Genomic DNA, 15,288 nt, shown 5'->3' on the forward strand with positions numbered 1-15,288 from the left:
CTTGCTGCCCTGGGCCATCACTGCTTCTAGGCAATCTTACTATATATACCTCTCTTATCATTTCAGTATCCCACTGTCCAAAGCAGCTCTTCCAGGCCTTTCCATCCCTCCTTAAACTGTTCTGTCTCAGTTCCATCTATTCCTATACTTTCATACTAAGCTACAGGACCCCCCCTCCCCCCCCGATAGAGCTGGGAAAAGAGAAGGAGTTCTTCATTTTCTCAGATCCTTCAAGGGTAAAGTGCTGAGATAGGTCACTGACACTGCTTCCTTCCACCCCCCACTCCCTTCTACTGCAATAGTAGAATTGGTCTTACAGGAATTCACAATAAAGGTGCTTACTCTTTCTTACCTTTTTTCTCCTTTTCCACTTCCATTGTCTTCAGTGTCATTTTCCTCAACAATCCCAGGGATTTGGGTTATCTACTCCTTGTTAACCATGCCTAGCAATAGCACAGAGCCCCCTTTCTCAGTGAGTACAAAGGAATAGTTGAGAGAACTGCTCAGAGCTCCACTGATTCTCCTCCACTGCTGCTCCCTTCCCAGCTTTGTACCACAATTCTTACCTTCAGCAAATTTGTGTTTCAAAGAGGATAATAATTAAATGATGCAATGTTCTTTAAAATTAGTTTTGGTGGTATTCACACATATTTAAAATTTCATATTTGGTTAGTAATTCAAATTATTTTATATATTGTGAGATTGAGTGTGTCTGTTTAGTAGGGTGTTGTACGAGGTATATGATGTGATTCTTTATTTAATAACAATTCCAAGTGGGGCTCTAGATGCCCGAAATCTCTAATTACTGTGCCTTTGCTATCCTAATAGTTGCTTCCTGATCTGGAAGCAGGTATCCAAATTGTAAGCACAGTATCAAGATAAGCTACCAGACACTAGACCAGGGGGGTTTTTCTCCTGGTGTCCAGTAATATGTTTTTAAAATAGCAACAACAGCAACAAAAATATTTTGACAACTCTGCTGAGAAGTAATTTCCTTTGTAATCCTACAAATTTTATTTTGTACATTTAAAAATATTCTGAGAAGACATCCATAGGCCTCATCAGACTGCCAAAGAGACTCATGATAATAAAAAAGGTTAATAATCCTTGCTATAATGTCTAGGAAGTAGGCTTACAGATTCAGCTTTATTAATTTATAATCAATTAGAAATCATCAACTATTAAAAACTATACTTTGGTCAATAGGTAGATCAACTAAAGAAACTCTAGCTTTGGCCTAGGGAATCCCCAGAATGAAGATCAAATATCCCATTCACCAGTATCACTCTTCTATAGTACTTCCTAATTTACATAAACATTTAAGACCATAATCTGGGATTTAAAAAAAAAATTTTTTTTAAACCTTAACTTCTATGTATTGGCTCATAAGTGGAAGAGTGGTAAGGGTGGGCAATGGGGGTCAAGTGACTTGCCCAGGGTCACACAGCTGGGAAGTGTCTGAGGCTGGATTTGAACCCAGGACCTCCCATCTCTAGGCCTGACTCTCAATCCACTGAGCTACCCAACTGCCCCCCATAATCTGAGATTTTAGAAAATTGTTTGCATATGTAGGGCATGCCCCTGAATTAGGTGTTCCCTTTTTCAAATACCAAGTATAAATAGTCTGGTATCTAAAATATAAAACACTTCCACGATTGAATATTCATTTAATATTCATTTAAAAATCAAATGCATCTATATTATAACAATATGACTTATGTAATGCCTCATTAAAGGAATATTCATATTACTACAGAAATGTCATTTAAGTGAAATTTAAGTGAATTTAAAACATCAAGCAACCATATTATAGTCTGCTGACTAATATAACTGATATTAATCCTTAATTAAGCCTCGAGTTGTAACTTACTTTTCCTTATCTCCTAGGGTCAGAGGTCTTCCCAGGCTGTTCTCTTCCAGGAGATGAGATAGGACCATCATGAAAATGTCCTGCTTTAGCTTCCTCCTCCAGCTCTCTTCTCCAGCTGCTAAAGCTGTTTCTGGGCTAAAAGGCTCTCATAGGTGGTACTTGATCTAGCCACTTGTCTTGTGAAAGTGAGGCATCAACCTAATGAAGCCCCAAGACTTTCTTTGTAGCAGACAGAACAGACAATCAGGCTCAGCTTCCTGTTACTTTTACTCTTTATGGCTAAAATTACACTAAAAACATCTAACAGAACATATATGACACTCAGTCAGTGCCAGTGACCTAACATATTTTCACCAATTAGGACAAAGTTACTTTTGTTATGCTAACAACTGATACCAGGAGTCATATCTCATAATTTTTGAAGCTTTCTACTAGGGTGACCATTAATTTTTGCTTAAAGTCACCCATTAAAAAGACTCTGCCAAGCCTTTCCTTTGAAGTGCTTTGCTTTCTCCTTCCCTCCCTGCATCATCAATCTTCTTAACATATTTGAACATAACTGAACTATACATATGACACAGTTTGATATAAAGATTTCCTCACAGTATTAGGATACAGTGAAGAAATCCTAGAATGAAAGCAAAGGCAACTAAGAATACTGAAGAAGATTCTTCTAGTGATTGCACTTACTCTTCAAGTAGTCATGGAAAGTTGTGAACATTTTCAGAATTACAAGCAATTAAAAATATAGATATTCCCAAACTATCCCTCAAGTTTTCAGCTCAGAATAATTCACTTCATACTGAATAGTTTCAATATATTCCCTTTCCTGTTCAGAATCTACAAGAAAGGTATTTAGGATTAGGACGGCATTCTGGAAAGTAAGCTAGGCTATTTTGAGATTTGATCTATTTTGAGATTCCCTGCATTTTGAGTTGAAATGAAGAGCAATTGCTAAGACAGTCTCAGTCCTCCTCTCCATTCAATAAATACTTTTTCTGGCAATATTTCCATTAATGAGTAGTCATTTCTAGGCAATAAGAGCAATTCACATTTACATAGCATTTTATGGTTCATAAAATGCTTTTATTACAGCAATCCTACAAAATACAAAGTACAGATATTATTATTCTCATCTTAAAAATAACAAAACTAAACTTGAGTGATCCTAATACTAGGTATATTCCCCAAGGAAGGCAAAGAGAGAAAGTTTCTATATGCCCAAAACATTTTTTTCTAGTAACAAAGGACTAGAAGCAATCTCCCAACAATTGGGAAATGGCTAAATTGTGGTATGTGAATATAATGGATTATTCCTGGGCAGTAAGAAATGACAAAAATATAGAGAAGCACAAGAAGACTTATATAAACTGATGTGATATGAATGACTACAACAATGTAAATGGAAAGTACAATAATATCAACAACAACAAAAAGAAAACTATAATTATAATGACCAAACTTATTCCCCACCAAAGGGATAAGAAACCATATATTTTTCCTTTCTTTGCTGGGAGGGAGAGCAGAATATATGGAACATTGTGTACACTATGAAACTTAGTTAATGTCTTTACTGTTGGGCTGACGTTTTTCTTTTTTTTATTATTTACTACAAGTATAGGAGCACTACCTCACTCTCTTACACACATACAAAGGACAGCTCTTTGAGTAGGGGAGGGGTAGGATATATTTGGAAAGAAAGGTTATATTTTTTAAATGACATCAATAGTATTTTTAATTTTAAAACTGAAAGTCAAAGAACTTGAATGGATTGTCCAAGGTAGCATAGATAGTAAATAGTAAAGTGGGGACCTGAACTCCTCTCCAGAGGTATTTCTTCTAAATATACCGCCTTTCAGTATATAAGCACATTATTCCCATATGTTGGTAGCAATGCCTTTTTCTGCTTTTATTTCCTCACCTATACTTGGTTATTTCTACTTATCACCAACTATGGTGATTTTTTTCTGGCAACATCTAAAGGAGAAAATAATCTCAAAATTAGGTATAAGTCAGTAAAATGCCATCTCAGAGACTCTTCTTAGAGTACCAAAAAGAAGACATCATGTAATTATTCATGATAGTCTTCAAATTTCTTATTGACACTAAAACCTTCTCTGCTCATTTAATTCTGTTGTTAACATTACAGGATAATTATTTAAGTTATACTTTGTCTCCAGGCAGGTCTAGGTAGGTTCTGTGGTAAGGATTGATTAGTACTTTTAAGAGGTAAACGGGAGGAAAATGGGGATAGTAAGTTCCATGGCAATTAATACCCCACATTTGTATCAACTGGTTTTCCAACTTCAATGATGCTATCAACAGCACCACAACTAGTCCCTGCCCCACAGCATTTATTGTTTTTTCAGATATCTTCTTCTCCTCAGCCCTGGATAGCTGCTCCTGACCCAGATGAACAAAATATGATTTTCCTCTGAAATATAGGTGAATTTTATTACAGGCCTTTTTGTACAAAGATCCACCATTAGCTGGTCAGAAAGGGGTTGAGATTTTGTTTTTCCACAATATCATACTATAAATCTTTCCTCATGGCATAAAGGGGACACAGATTTCTTAAAAGTTATGTCAGAAGAGCACCAACATTGGCAGATTCTACTATTCTGGAAACCCTTTGAGAGTACTATCCTAGTATCAACCTATATGTGTTTTTCTAGTAGTTGGTGGTATATATCTATCCACTTTTGCCTACTTTCCTCTCTACACAAATAGTCTATACAGTCTTTGTACAGAGAATAATCTATTTATTCATGAGAGGTATCCCTGCAAAGTATGTGAAGAATGAAAAGAAAGGCTTTTGCAAATAATATTTTACCATTTACTAAATTTTCAAGTCACAAAATTTGTAGAGAGGTTGGGAGAATACAATATCTCACTGCACTTAGCAAACAATAAAGTAAAACAAAACCCAAAATATTTGATTCAGTTGTATAAATTATGTGAACATCTTTGAAAGATTTAACAGTAATGATTTTGTTAGATGATCCTCTGATTATTTATGTCAAGAGAAACATAAAAGAGGGAGATGTATAAGTAACAAATGTGTTTGCTGTGGGAAAAGAAGATATATAGAACATCTAAATGGAAGGAGAATTCCATTTGAATTGTGAGGTCTTCTAACTGTTGCTATTTGTGAATAATATTCTGCTGATTACATCAAGCCCTGAAACACTAGATTTTGCTAAATGGGCTCTATAATTACTCTAAGGAGTTTTCTTTAACTAACTACACAAGAAAAAAACAAATGAAGAATCTCTACTGTCCAAACTATGACATGCAGCTAGATAGGCAACCAATACCTTTGGTTCATTTTGGATAGATATTATGCAGAGATGATGAAATGGGTTAAGAACTGATTAGAAGTCAAAGATCTGGCCAGATTACTTTTGGAATTGTGCAATTAAAAAAAAAACAACTTTTTAGCTACACTGGGAAACAAAAGTCCATGTTTTTAGCACCAATATTCTTCCATAAATGTTGTATAGCTACAAATCAAGGAATACCACAGTCTCTGAAGAATTAGACTTGTATCCCACAAATAGCAATGGAAGGAAATGTGGTGGGAATGAGTAAGTATGGAAGAATTGGTATAAAGGACATCATTGAAGGGATATATGATTTAAAAAAGGATTGAGTTGGTCAGGCAGTGAGAGCTGGGGATAAGTGATGGATGGTCCATTGGTATCTGTGTAATTTCAAGATGAATGGAGAAAGGACTCGTATACATAATGCTTATGAAAGATTTATGGAAACATGGACAAGAGTTGCATACAACAAGGTACAGAGGAGTTCTGAATTGTACAGATCCATCAAAAACATCCTCTTTATTGTTAGCAGTTTAAAAAACGTTAAAATACCTTTTTAAGGTTATTTATAAGACCACATTCTATTATTCAGTGAGTCAGAAAAGGAGAGAAACAAATCTTAGTCAGAGAAAATAGGTGGTGTCCATGGAATGTTAGTGGGTAGGCCAGTCTCTGCAATTTAGCCTTAGTAGCAAACATAACTGGTTTGCAACAAAGGGAGTCCAGCTTTAACTGACATTAAGTAAGAAAAAGAAGAGAGTATTCATTTCACTGTAGTGGAAAGAAATGTATTTCTTGGATAACAAATTATAATTCTAAACACAAGCTTAGTTTTACATGAGGTATTTAAATTCTACTGTCCTAAGCCTGAAATAGTGGAAAGGGCATAGAATTTTGAGTCAAGAAGATCTAGAGTTAAATCCCAATTCAAGCATTTATAAACTGTGTGACACGGGGCAAAATCATTCACCCACTCCATGCCTCAGTTTCCCCATCTACAGAATGGGGAGACTTGCACCCAATGGTCTCTAAAGTCCCTTCTAGCTTTAAATTTATGAGCCTATGATTATATTGCAAGTGTATTATGGGTTAACCATCTTCTGTTTAGTCTCCTAAAAACTATTTAAAATATTGGGTCAATGAGAAAATTCAATTTGAGTTTCAAATGACTAATTTACAAATAATGTTTTGTTTATAAATTGAGAATTGCTTGTTTTGTGAATTTCCAGATCAGTTATCACTGTACTTAAATTAAATACAATGGCATGTCCCAACCATTAACATAATATTTTGGGAATTAGTTACCAATTAGAATATAAGGAATATTCCTTTCAATTACTGTGGATAATTAGAAAATATAACATATTATAGTGGTTTCCATTCATCAGTCTCATTTGAACTAGAATGTCAACTCTTTGAGTGCAACAGGCCCATTATCTCTACATTCTCTATCCCCAGTACTATAGTACTTATATGTATACAATTAAGCTTTTGGATATAGAGACTAAATATTGATGATTAGTGCTGATTTTATGAAGAAACGTTTCTAAATTTCAGTATAGCTATATATAATACTTTCCAAATAGTCATATTTTACAATAAAAAGTGTGGGCTTTTTCAATGTAACATACATTTCTTCAAATAGGTCAACATAATACAATGGTCATTTTTCTGAATAATAGGAAACTGCTTACCTCATCATAATAAACTCTCAGTTCTGCTCTTTTTGATTTCAAGTCCCAGAGCACCACAGTTCCATTTTCATATCCTATTAACAGCTGAAAAATATCAGGAGAAACTTATTTTTGAACTCAGTTTATTTTAAAATTCTATTAACTGTTTTAAAATGTTTTTAAAATATGTGAAATAGTAAATTAGCTTTATTAGAGTTTCTAATAAAATAAAATTTTGGTTAAAATGGTTTTCAATTTATATCTTCTTGAAATTCATATAACAAGATTTCAAACTTTATTTAGTAACCATGTATTTTGAAATCTTTACTACATGCGGATATATTTCATGTACTGAGCCAAATAAGTTATTTTTGAAATTATTATCTATTCTGTAAAGCAATCAAATAATATTTATTGAGCATTTAGTATGTATAGGAGATTGTATTAATTGCTGAGGAAGAGTCAAAGCAGCATATGATACAATATATCCTTTAAAGAAACTTAAAGCTGGGGGGAAATGATTATGAAGTTATAGAATAAGATTATCAGAAATATAAAAGCTAAGTAACAATACTATTTGGTGTCAAGTGAATTTGACAAATGCTGCAAGAAATATGTACATTGAGGGAATTCAATAAATTTATCATGGGAGAAATGTAGAAATTCTCAGAAAGGAAAAAGCTTCAGGTGCAAATTGAATATATTATTGAATTGAATTGAATTGAATTGAATATATTGAATATAGGATTCAGAAAGTTATCTAAACAAAGAAAGGGTTATTCCACTGTGAGGCAGAAGGTGGGAATGGTGTGAGCAAAAGCAAAGCTATCAGGATAAGCAAGGTATATTGAAAAAACAATAAGTAAATCAGTCTATCTGGAATAAAACTTCCTTTACTTCTTGCAAAGAAGCAGGAGAAGAATTTAGAAGGGTAAGCTATACCTTGAATTCCAGATAAAAGAGATCAGAACTGTAGCAGTTGGAAAACTCTTAGGAGTTGTGAGAAACTGGGAAAATCATTTAACCTTTATTTGTCAGTTTCTGGACATGAACATTGAGATTATAATACTTCTCCATATGCTTCCTCTTTGTAAACCATAAAATGCTATATATATATATGTATACATACATATATATATATGGTTTATGATTTACATGATATACATATATGTATATATAAAGTGAGCAATGTTATTATTGAAGATTTTGATCAAAGATGTGATGGTGGGGAATGAGAATAGATAGATAGAACTGATAGATATCACAAATGAATCAATAAGACCCAGCGATGATAGAATGCAAGGAGGTATGCAAAGATAGATTAAAGGAGGAAAAAGTCAAAGATGACCACAAAGTTTCAACCCTAAGTGTCTGGGATAATAAATACATCATTCACAAAATGAAAAGGCAGTAGAAAGAGATAGCTTGTAGGAGAAGAATGGGAGATCAGTTTTAGACATAATTTAAGGTGACAGTAGGACAGTTAAATGGAAATATTCAACAAGTAGATAGGACTGGAGTTTAACAAAAAGGAAAAGGATAGAGAACTGTGAACTTGAGAATCAACTATATGGAACTGGTAGTTGGAGGGATGAGATGTTTGAGAGAATATAAAGAGAGAAAAATAGAGAACCTCCGAAAGAACCTTCCTTAGGTTATGGCTAAATTCAGAACTAAAAGGAAGAAAAGAGACAGTTCTAAAGACAAAGAAGTTCTTTGCCTTTTTTTTTTTTCTATAGCCTACCTTTTGGTCATTTCACATGCCCCATATCCCCCAAAACCAACACATTAAAGAACCAGCTGAATAAAGGAAATGAAGTCAATTCTAGGATAAGCATATAATCTGCAATGTGGATAATATACAAGAAGGTGACAAGAAATTAATTCATTCTGCAAATATAGATATAAGATTTTGATAGCAGCTGAACCAAATTACCAGTATAAAAAATTAAAAGGATGGTATCAATGAAGATGAAATCAAAGCAATTTTAGGCAAACATTTTGCCCAATCATATACCAGTAAATCTGACAGTCTAAGTGAAATAGATGAATATTTCCAAAAATATAAACTGCCCTCATTAACAGAAGAGTTAACATTTAAACCAATCTTAGAAAAAGAAATTGAACAATGAGTCCCTGAAGAAAAAAAAAACAACTCAGGACCAGATGGATTTGTAAATGAATTCTACCAAACACTTAGATAATAATTAATTTTATTATTATGTAAACTTGGAAAAAATTAGCGTAGAAGGAATTCTATGAAATTCCTTTTATGACACAAGTATAGTGCTGATACTTAAACCAGGAAGATAGTAAACAAGGAAAGAAAACCCTAGACCACTTTCCCTAATGAATAATGACATGAAAATTTTAAATAAAATGCTAGCAAGGAAATTATAGCAATATATCACAAAGATCATACACTATGACTGGGTAGGATTTATACCAAGCATGCAGGACATGCTCAATATTAGAAAAACTATCAAGATAATTGATATCAATATCAATAATAAAAGTAACAAAATAATGTAATTATCTCAGTAGACAGAAAAAAACTTTTGACAAAATGCAACACTCATCCCTACTTTAAAAAAATAAAACACTAGAAATCAGAAGAATAAATAGAACTTTCTTTAAAAATGATAAGTACTATCTATCTAAAATTATATGAAACAGGATAAGCTAAAAGCCTTCCCAATGAGACTGGGGTGAAGCAAAGATACCTATTATCCCCACTATTTTTAAATATTGCATTAGAAATATTAGCTATAGCCCCACCCCCCCAAAAAAAAAGGAGAAGGAGGAAGAAGAAATTTAAGAAATTAAAATAGACAAAAAGGAAACAAAATTATCACTCTTTGCAGGTGATATGATTGTATGCTTAGAAAATCTAGAGCAGTGACGGGCAAACTACAGCCCTAGGCCAGATGTGGCCCGCTGAAATGTTCTATCCCACTGGGCAACATTATTCCTAATCTGACAAATACAATGAGTAGGGTACAATATAATGAAATTTTGAAAGAGTTGCCTTAGAAACAAACTGACAGATGAGCATTCCTTTTCCTTTGGCCCCCTCTTTAAAAAGTTTGCCCATCACTGTTCTAGAGAATCAATTAAACAGTTGAAACAATAAATTTAGCAAAATTACAAGATATAAATGGTACCCACATAAATCATCAGCATTTCTACATATAACTGTTGTGAGGATTATTTACTTATTATTAATTTAGTATTAGTGTTGGACCTAGCAGGAAGGGCTGGAGAATTCCAAGATGGAATGAAGCAGGAAGTGTGTTTTCTTGCTCACTGAGAGAGACTCCATGGTGGTTGGGGCAAGCAGCAATTGATAACTAGGAGACACCAGATTTTGTGGAAAGACCGTCACCTACTTGTGGGAGATTTTGGTAGAGACTGCTAAATCCCAACCTGAGTTGCTGGTCAACTTGGGCTGCGTCAGCTCCCAGAATCTACCCACCTGGAAGAGTGCAGCTGGTGGTCTGGGAGGAGCAGATACATCACTTGAGTGAGGCTGAACACTACTGCTGTGAGGATACTCACTCCTGTCCTGCTTTTCCCTGGGCCCTGTTATGCTTAGGTCTTAGTTTAGTGTAGTCAAGTCCTTCCCCTGTCCCTGTGGTTTGCCCTTAGCTTGTTAGTGTAGAATCCCAATTCCCATCCTTTATCTTGTAGTCCCTGATTAAAACCTGTTTTAAACCTTTGCCTTTTGCCTACTGGTTCCATAGGCCCTTGCCTAGGTGGGCTGAGTGACTGTTGGAGCCTAACTGCCATTTCCAGTATCTGTAACCTCCTAGTAGTTAAACTTGGTCTCCCTACCTTGTTGGGTCCTGTTCATCTGTCATTCCTGTCTCTCTCACCCCAGTATGAATCCACAAATAGTAATAGTTAACATCCCTGGTAACCCTCCATTACATAACCAACAAAGTTCTTCAGCAAAAGATAGAGAAATTCCATTTAAAATAACTGCAAACAATATAAAATACTTCAGAGTCTACCTGACAAGCAAAGCCAGGAAATATATGAACACAGCTATAAAGCATTTCTCACACAAATAAGATAGATCTAAACAAGTGGAGAAATAATTGCTAGTGGATAGGCCAAGTCAATATAATAAAAATATGCCAATTCTACCTAACTTACTAATTCCATACCATACCAAACCAATTACCAAAAATTTATAGAACTAGAAAAAATAATAACAAAATTCATCTGGAAGAACAAAAGATTAAGAATATCCAGGGAATCAATTTTAAAAAGTATAAAGGAGGGGGCAGCTGGGTAGCTCAGTGGAGTGAGAGTCAGGCCCAGAGACAGGAGGTCCTAGGTTCAAACCCGGCCTCAGCCACTTCCCAGCTGTGTGACCCTGGGCAAGTCACTTGACCCCCATTGCCCACCCTTACCAATCTTCCACCTATGAGACAATACACCGAAGTACAAAGGTTTAAAAAAAAAGTATAAAGGAAAGTAGCTTGCCACATCAGGTCTCAAACTTATAAAGCAGCAATCATCAAAACAATCAGGTACTAGCTAAGAAATAGAGAGCAGATCAATGGAATAGATTAGGTAATCAACAAACAATAGGAAATTACCATACTAAGAGAATCTGATAAAATCCCTAAACCCAAGCTTTTGGGAGAAAAACTCACCTACTTGACAAAAACTGCTGGAAAAACTGGAAAACAGTATGGTAAAAGCCAGGCATAGACCAACATCACACACCATATACGAAGATAAATCAAAATGGATATATGATCTAGAAATAATGGGTGATACCATAAACAAATTAGGAGAATACAGAATAGTTTACCTGTCAGATCCAAAGATAAGGGAAAAATTTATGAACAAACAAGACATAGAGAACATTATAAGATGTAAAACTGATCATTTTGATTACATTAAATTAAAAAAGGTTTTGTACTAACAAAACCAATGCAACTAAGATTAGAAGGCAAACAATAAACTGGAAAAAAATTTTATAGTGTTTTTGACAAAGGTCTCATTTCTCAAATATATAGTGAACTGCCTCAAATTATTAAGAATACAAGTTATTTCTCAATTGATAAGAGATCAAAGAATATGAGAGGGCACTTCTTAGGAAAAGAAGAAATATCTATAGTTATATGAAAAAAATACTCCAAATCACTTTGATTAGAGAAATGCAAATTAAAATGACTCTGTGATAGTACCTCACACTTATTAGATTGGCTAACATGACCAAAGAGGAAAATGATAAATGTTGGAGGGGATAAAGGAAAACTGGGACAGATACACTCTTGGTGGAGTTGTGAATTAATACAAAAATTTTGGAGAGTAATCTGGAATGCAAACTGAATTAAGGCTGAAATGCATTAATGAACTACTATTTGGTTATGTAAGGTGAATTTCATTTTACATTACATTACATTACAATGCTTAATTCCACGTAATTCAGATTCTCTATCCTATCTATTAATATACTGCTGACATAAAATAAATTGTTTGAAAATTAAAAACATTGTGCACCAGCTGATTTATTTAACAGAGATGTTGTCTTCTATAATTAAGATACAACTATATCTGAATAAACATACATTGCTAAATATTATTAAAATTTGGGTTTTTTTTTTAACATGTTAGTAGTGGAGTTTAAAAATTGGTAGATGGTCTTTGTGGAGAATCATTAATTCTTTGAAGGGGAAGACCTTCAGACCTTTCCAAGAGAGCCACTGAAAAAGAATAGAGGTTTTATGGTGCTAATTTGCCATATTGTAGCCATATACCTCCCCCTCTAGCACTCGGTGATCATTAGCTAAAGTGGAAATCTTGCCTTTCCAGTAAGACCTATGTGTACATCAGTAAAGACTTAGAAATTAAAAGGAACCCCAAAGGGCATTAGAGATCATCTAGCATAATACTTAACTTTTTTTAGATAAGGAAATTGAGCCTGACAAATATTAAGTGATTTGCCCAAGGATAGACTGAGGTAGAAATGCAACTAGAAACTAAAATTTCTGGAGGGAAATCCAGTACTTTATATCAGTCAAAAAGCAGTTACTATGTACTCTTTGTGTTCTATGTACATTCTGCTAATAGGTTTTGGGAATACAAAGAAAGGAAACACATAATACCAACCCTTGAGGAGCTCACTTTTTAATGAGAAAGACAACATGTAAAAACCTATGTGCATACAAGATATGCACAGTGTAAATGGAAGGTAATCTCAGGAGGAAAATATTATCAGTTGAGAGAAGTTGGAAAGGGAGAACCAAGAACAGAAAGTGGAATTTGAATTGAGTCTACTAGGAAAGTCAAGAAGAGGAGGAGAAAAGAGAGAACATTCTAGGTATAGGGGATAGTCAATATAAAGGTACAGTCAGAAGTTTGAGTATTACATGTGAGGAATAACGGGAGGAGTAATGTTGTTGGATCCTAGAATATAAATGGAAGAGAATAAACTGTAAGAAGACAGAAAAGGTCGAAAGAGACCAGGTTGTACAGTTGGAGTTAGAATGCAGATCAAAGCCTGTTATTTTTCACTTTAGTTTGAGTTTTTGTTTAGGGGTTTTAGTTTTACATGATTATTCTCTTATAAAAATGATCAATATGGAAATATTTTTATACGATAATACATGAATTACCCAGATCAAATTGCTTGCCCACTCCAGGAAGGGTGTGGGAAGGAGAAAATCTGGTTCATATAACTTTGGAAAAGTTATATGGGAAATTTGTTATTACATATAATTGGTGAAATAAAATATGTTTATAAATAAAATAAAAAAATAAAGAGACCAAGTTATAAAGGGTTTTAAAAGCCAAAGAAAGGATTTAATTTTTGATCCTGAAAGTAATATGATATACTGCCTGTTCTATATAGTGAGGAGTGCCAACTTCTTTAGCTATTTTTATATCATTCCAGGGGTAATTTTCTCAGTGTTACTCTGAGCAAAAATCCAGCAAATAAGCTCTCAAAAGAACCCATATTCAGGAAAACCTAGCCTACTATGAATGATGATCAACATTACATATCTTCACATATGAGTATATTTGTCCTAAGTTTTTGTTGTTGTTTGTTGGTTTTTTTTTTGCAGAGCTCTTTGTATCTGATAAATCTAAAAAATTATATTTCCCTTGTAAATCTCTTTGTTCTATGAAAAGGCTGGGGGTGGTTGACAATAGAAGGATTTTTAAAAGAAGTCCAACAAAGGGTAGGACTATGGTATTATTTTGGTGCTATGGTGCTAATTTGTCATATGCTAGCCAATTTCTAAGTTCACATTTTAGTTTTATAATTTTGAAATCCTAGTCCTATTTACTATTGAAGAAAGTAATCCAAGAAAGAAACAAAATACATCACACAGGGGAAGCCAACGATTTCTCAGCTTTACCAACTTTTATTCATTTTTAATTAGAGAATTTTCTCAGATCATTCCACTTTTAATAGCCTTCTTGTAAAAAAAAATTTTTTTTTAATCCATCTTCTGTGCACAGAACTAAACTATAGAAACAATGCTAGAACCATATTTTCTTGGGAATTAAATAAAGTCAGAAGACAATAGGAAGTTGTAAGTAAATGGAAGAATGGCCTCACATCTCTTTGAAGAGTCAAATAAAGAAGTTATATATTGGGGCAGCTGGGTAGCTCAGTGGATTGAGAGTCAGGCCTAGAGATGGGAGGTCCTAGGTTCAAATCTGGCCTCAGACACTTCCCAGCTGTGTGACCCTGGGCAAGTCACTTGACCCCCATTGCCCACCCTTACCACTCTTCCACCTAGGAGCCAATACACAGAAGTTAAGGGTTAAAAAAAAGTTATATATCATACATTCAAAAGGTAACAAGAATTATTTAGTCATCTTTTCTAGCAGTGTTCAGGTTGAGCATAAAGAGAAAGACCTTGGTGCAAACTTTTAAAGTACAGAGTCTGAGACATACTAGAGGCACAGATCAATGCAGATAACTGCACCCATAGCAAAAGGTGAATAAATTCTACAAAGAACCTGTTAGGACCTTCTGAATCAACATATATTCTACTTCTCAGTGACTAAAGTCACTGCAAAAGTGGACAAAAAGACAGAAAATATGGTTCATGATTAAGAACTGAAAGAGCCTGAAGATCTGTGAGTTAAGCCTATATATCACGAATAATTTCTTCAAGAAGAAAAGTAGGGGGAGCTAAACATAGAGAGCACCAAGTAACAACACAAAAAAGAAACTGAGTACATCTCAACAGAAAGGAAACTATTTGTTCCTAAGTGAGAATCATTTCTAAATTACCTGTTTCTGTTTTAAAAATCACCAAATTTGTAAAAACAAAGATCAAATTAATACCAATAATTAAAAAATAAGATATGACATGCAATTAAAATGGTTACCATCTGATATTTAATCAACCTATTGATATAAAAAAGTGGGAAATGTATAAAAGTA

The 15,288-nt window shown here is 34.1% G+C and overlaps 1 protein-coding gene across 3 annotated transcripts in view; it reads right to left on the reverse strand.

The window, feature by feature from the left end:
- STXBP5L (syntaxin binding protein 5L) overlaps positions 1-15,288 on the reverse strand; it is a 437,905-nt gene that overhangs the window by 208,908 nt on the left and 213,709 nt on the right. For all 3 annotated transcript variants that reach the window (XM_044670068.1, XM_044670069.1, XM_044670067.1), the window contains exon 7: positions 6,888-6,971. In XM_044670068.1, coding sequence (XP_044526003.1) covers positions 6,888-6,971 — 84 coding nt within the window. The remainder of the gene's footprint in view (positions 1-6,887; positions 6,972-15,288) is intronic.

This window comes from Gracilinanus agilis, chromosome 3 (assembly GCF_016433145.1).
Source record: "Gracilinanus agilis isolate LMUSP501 chromosome 3, AgileGrace, whole genome shotgun sequence".
NCBI classification, from domain to species: domain Eukaryota; kingdom Metazoa; phylum Chordata; class Mammalia; order Didelphimorphia; family Didelphidae; genus Gracilinanus; species Gracilinanus agilis.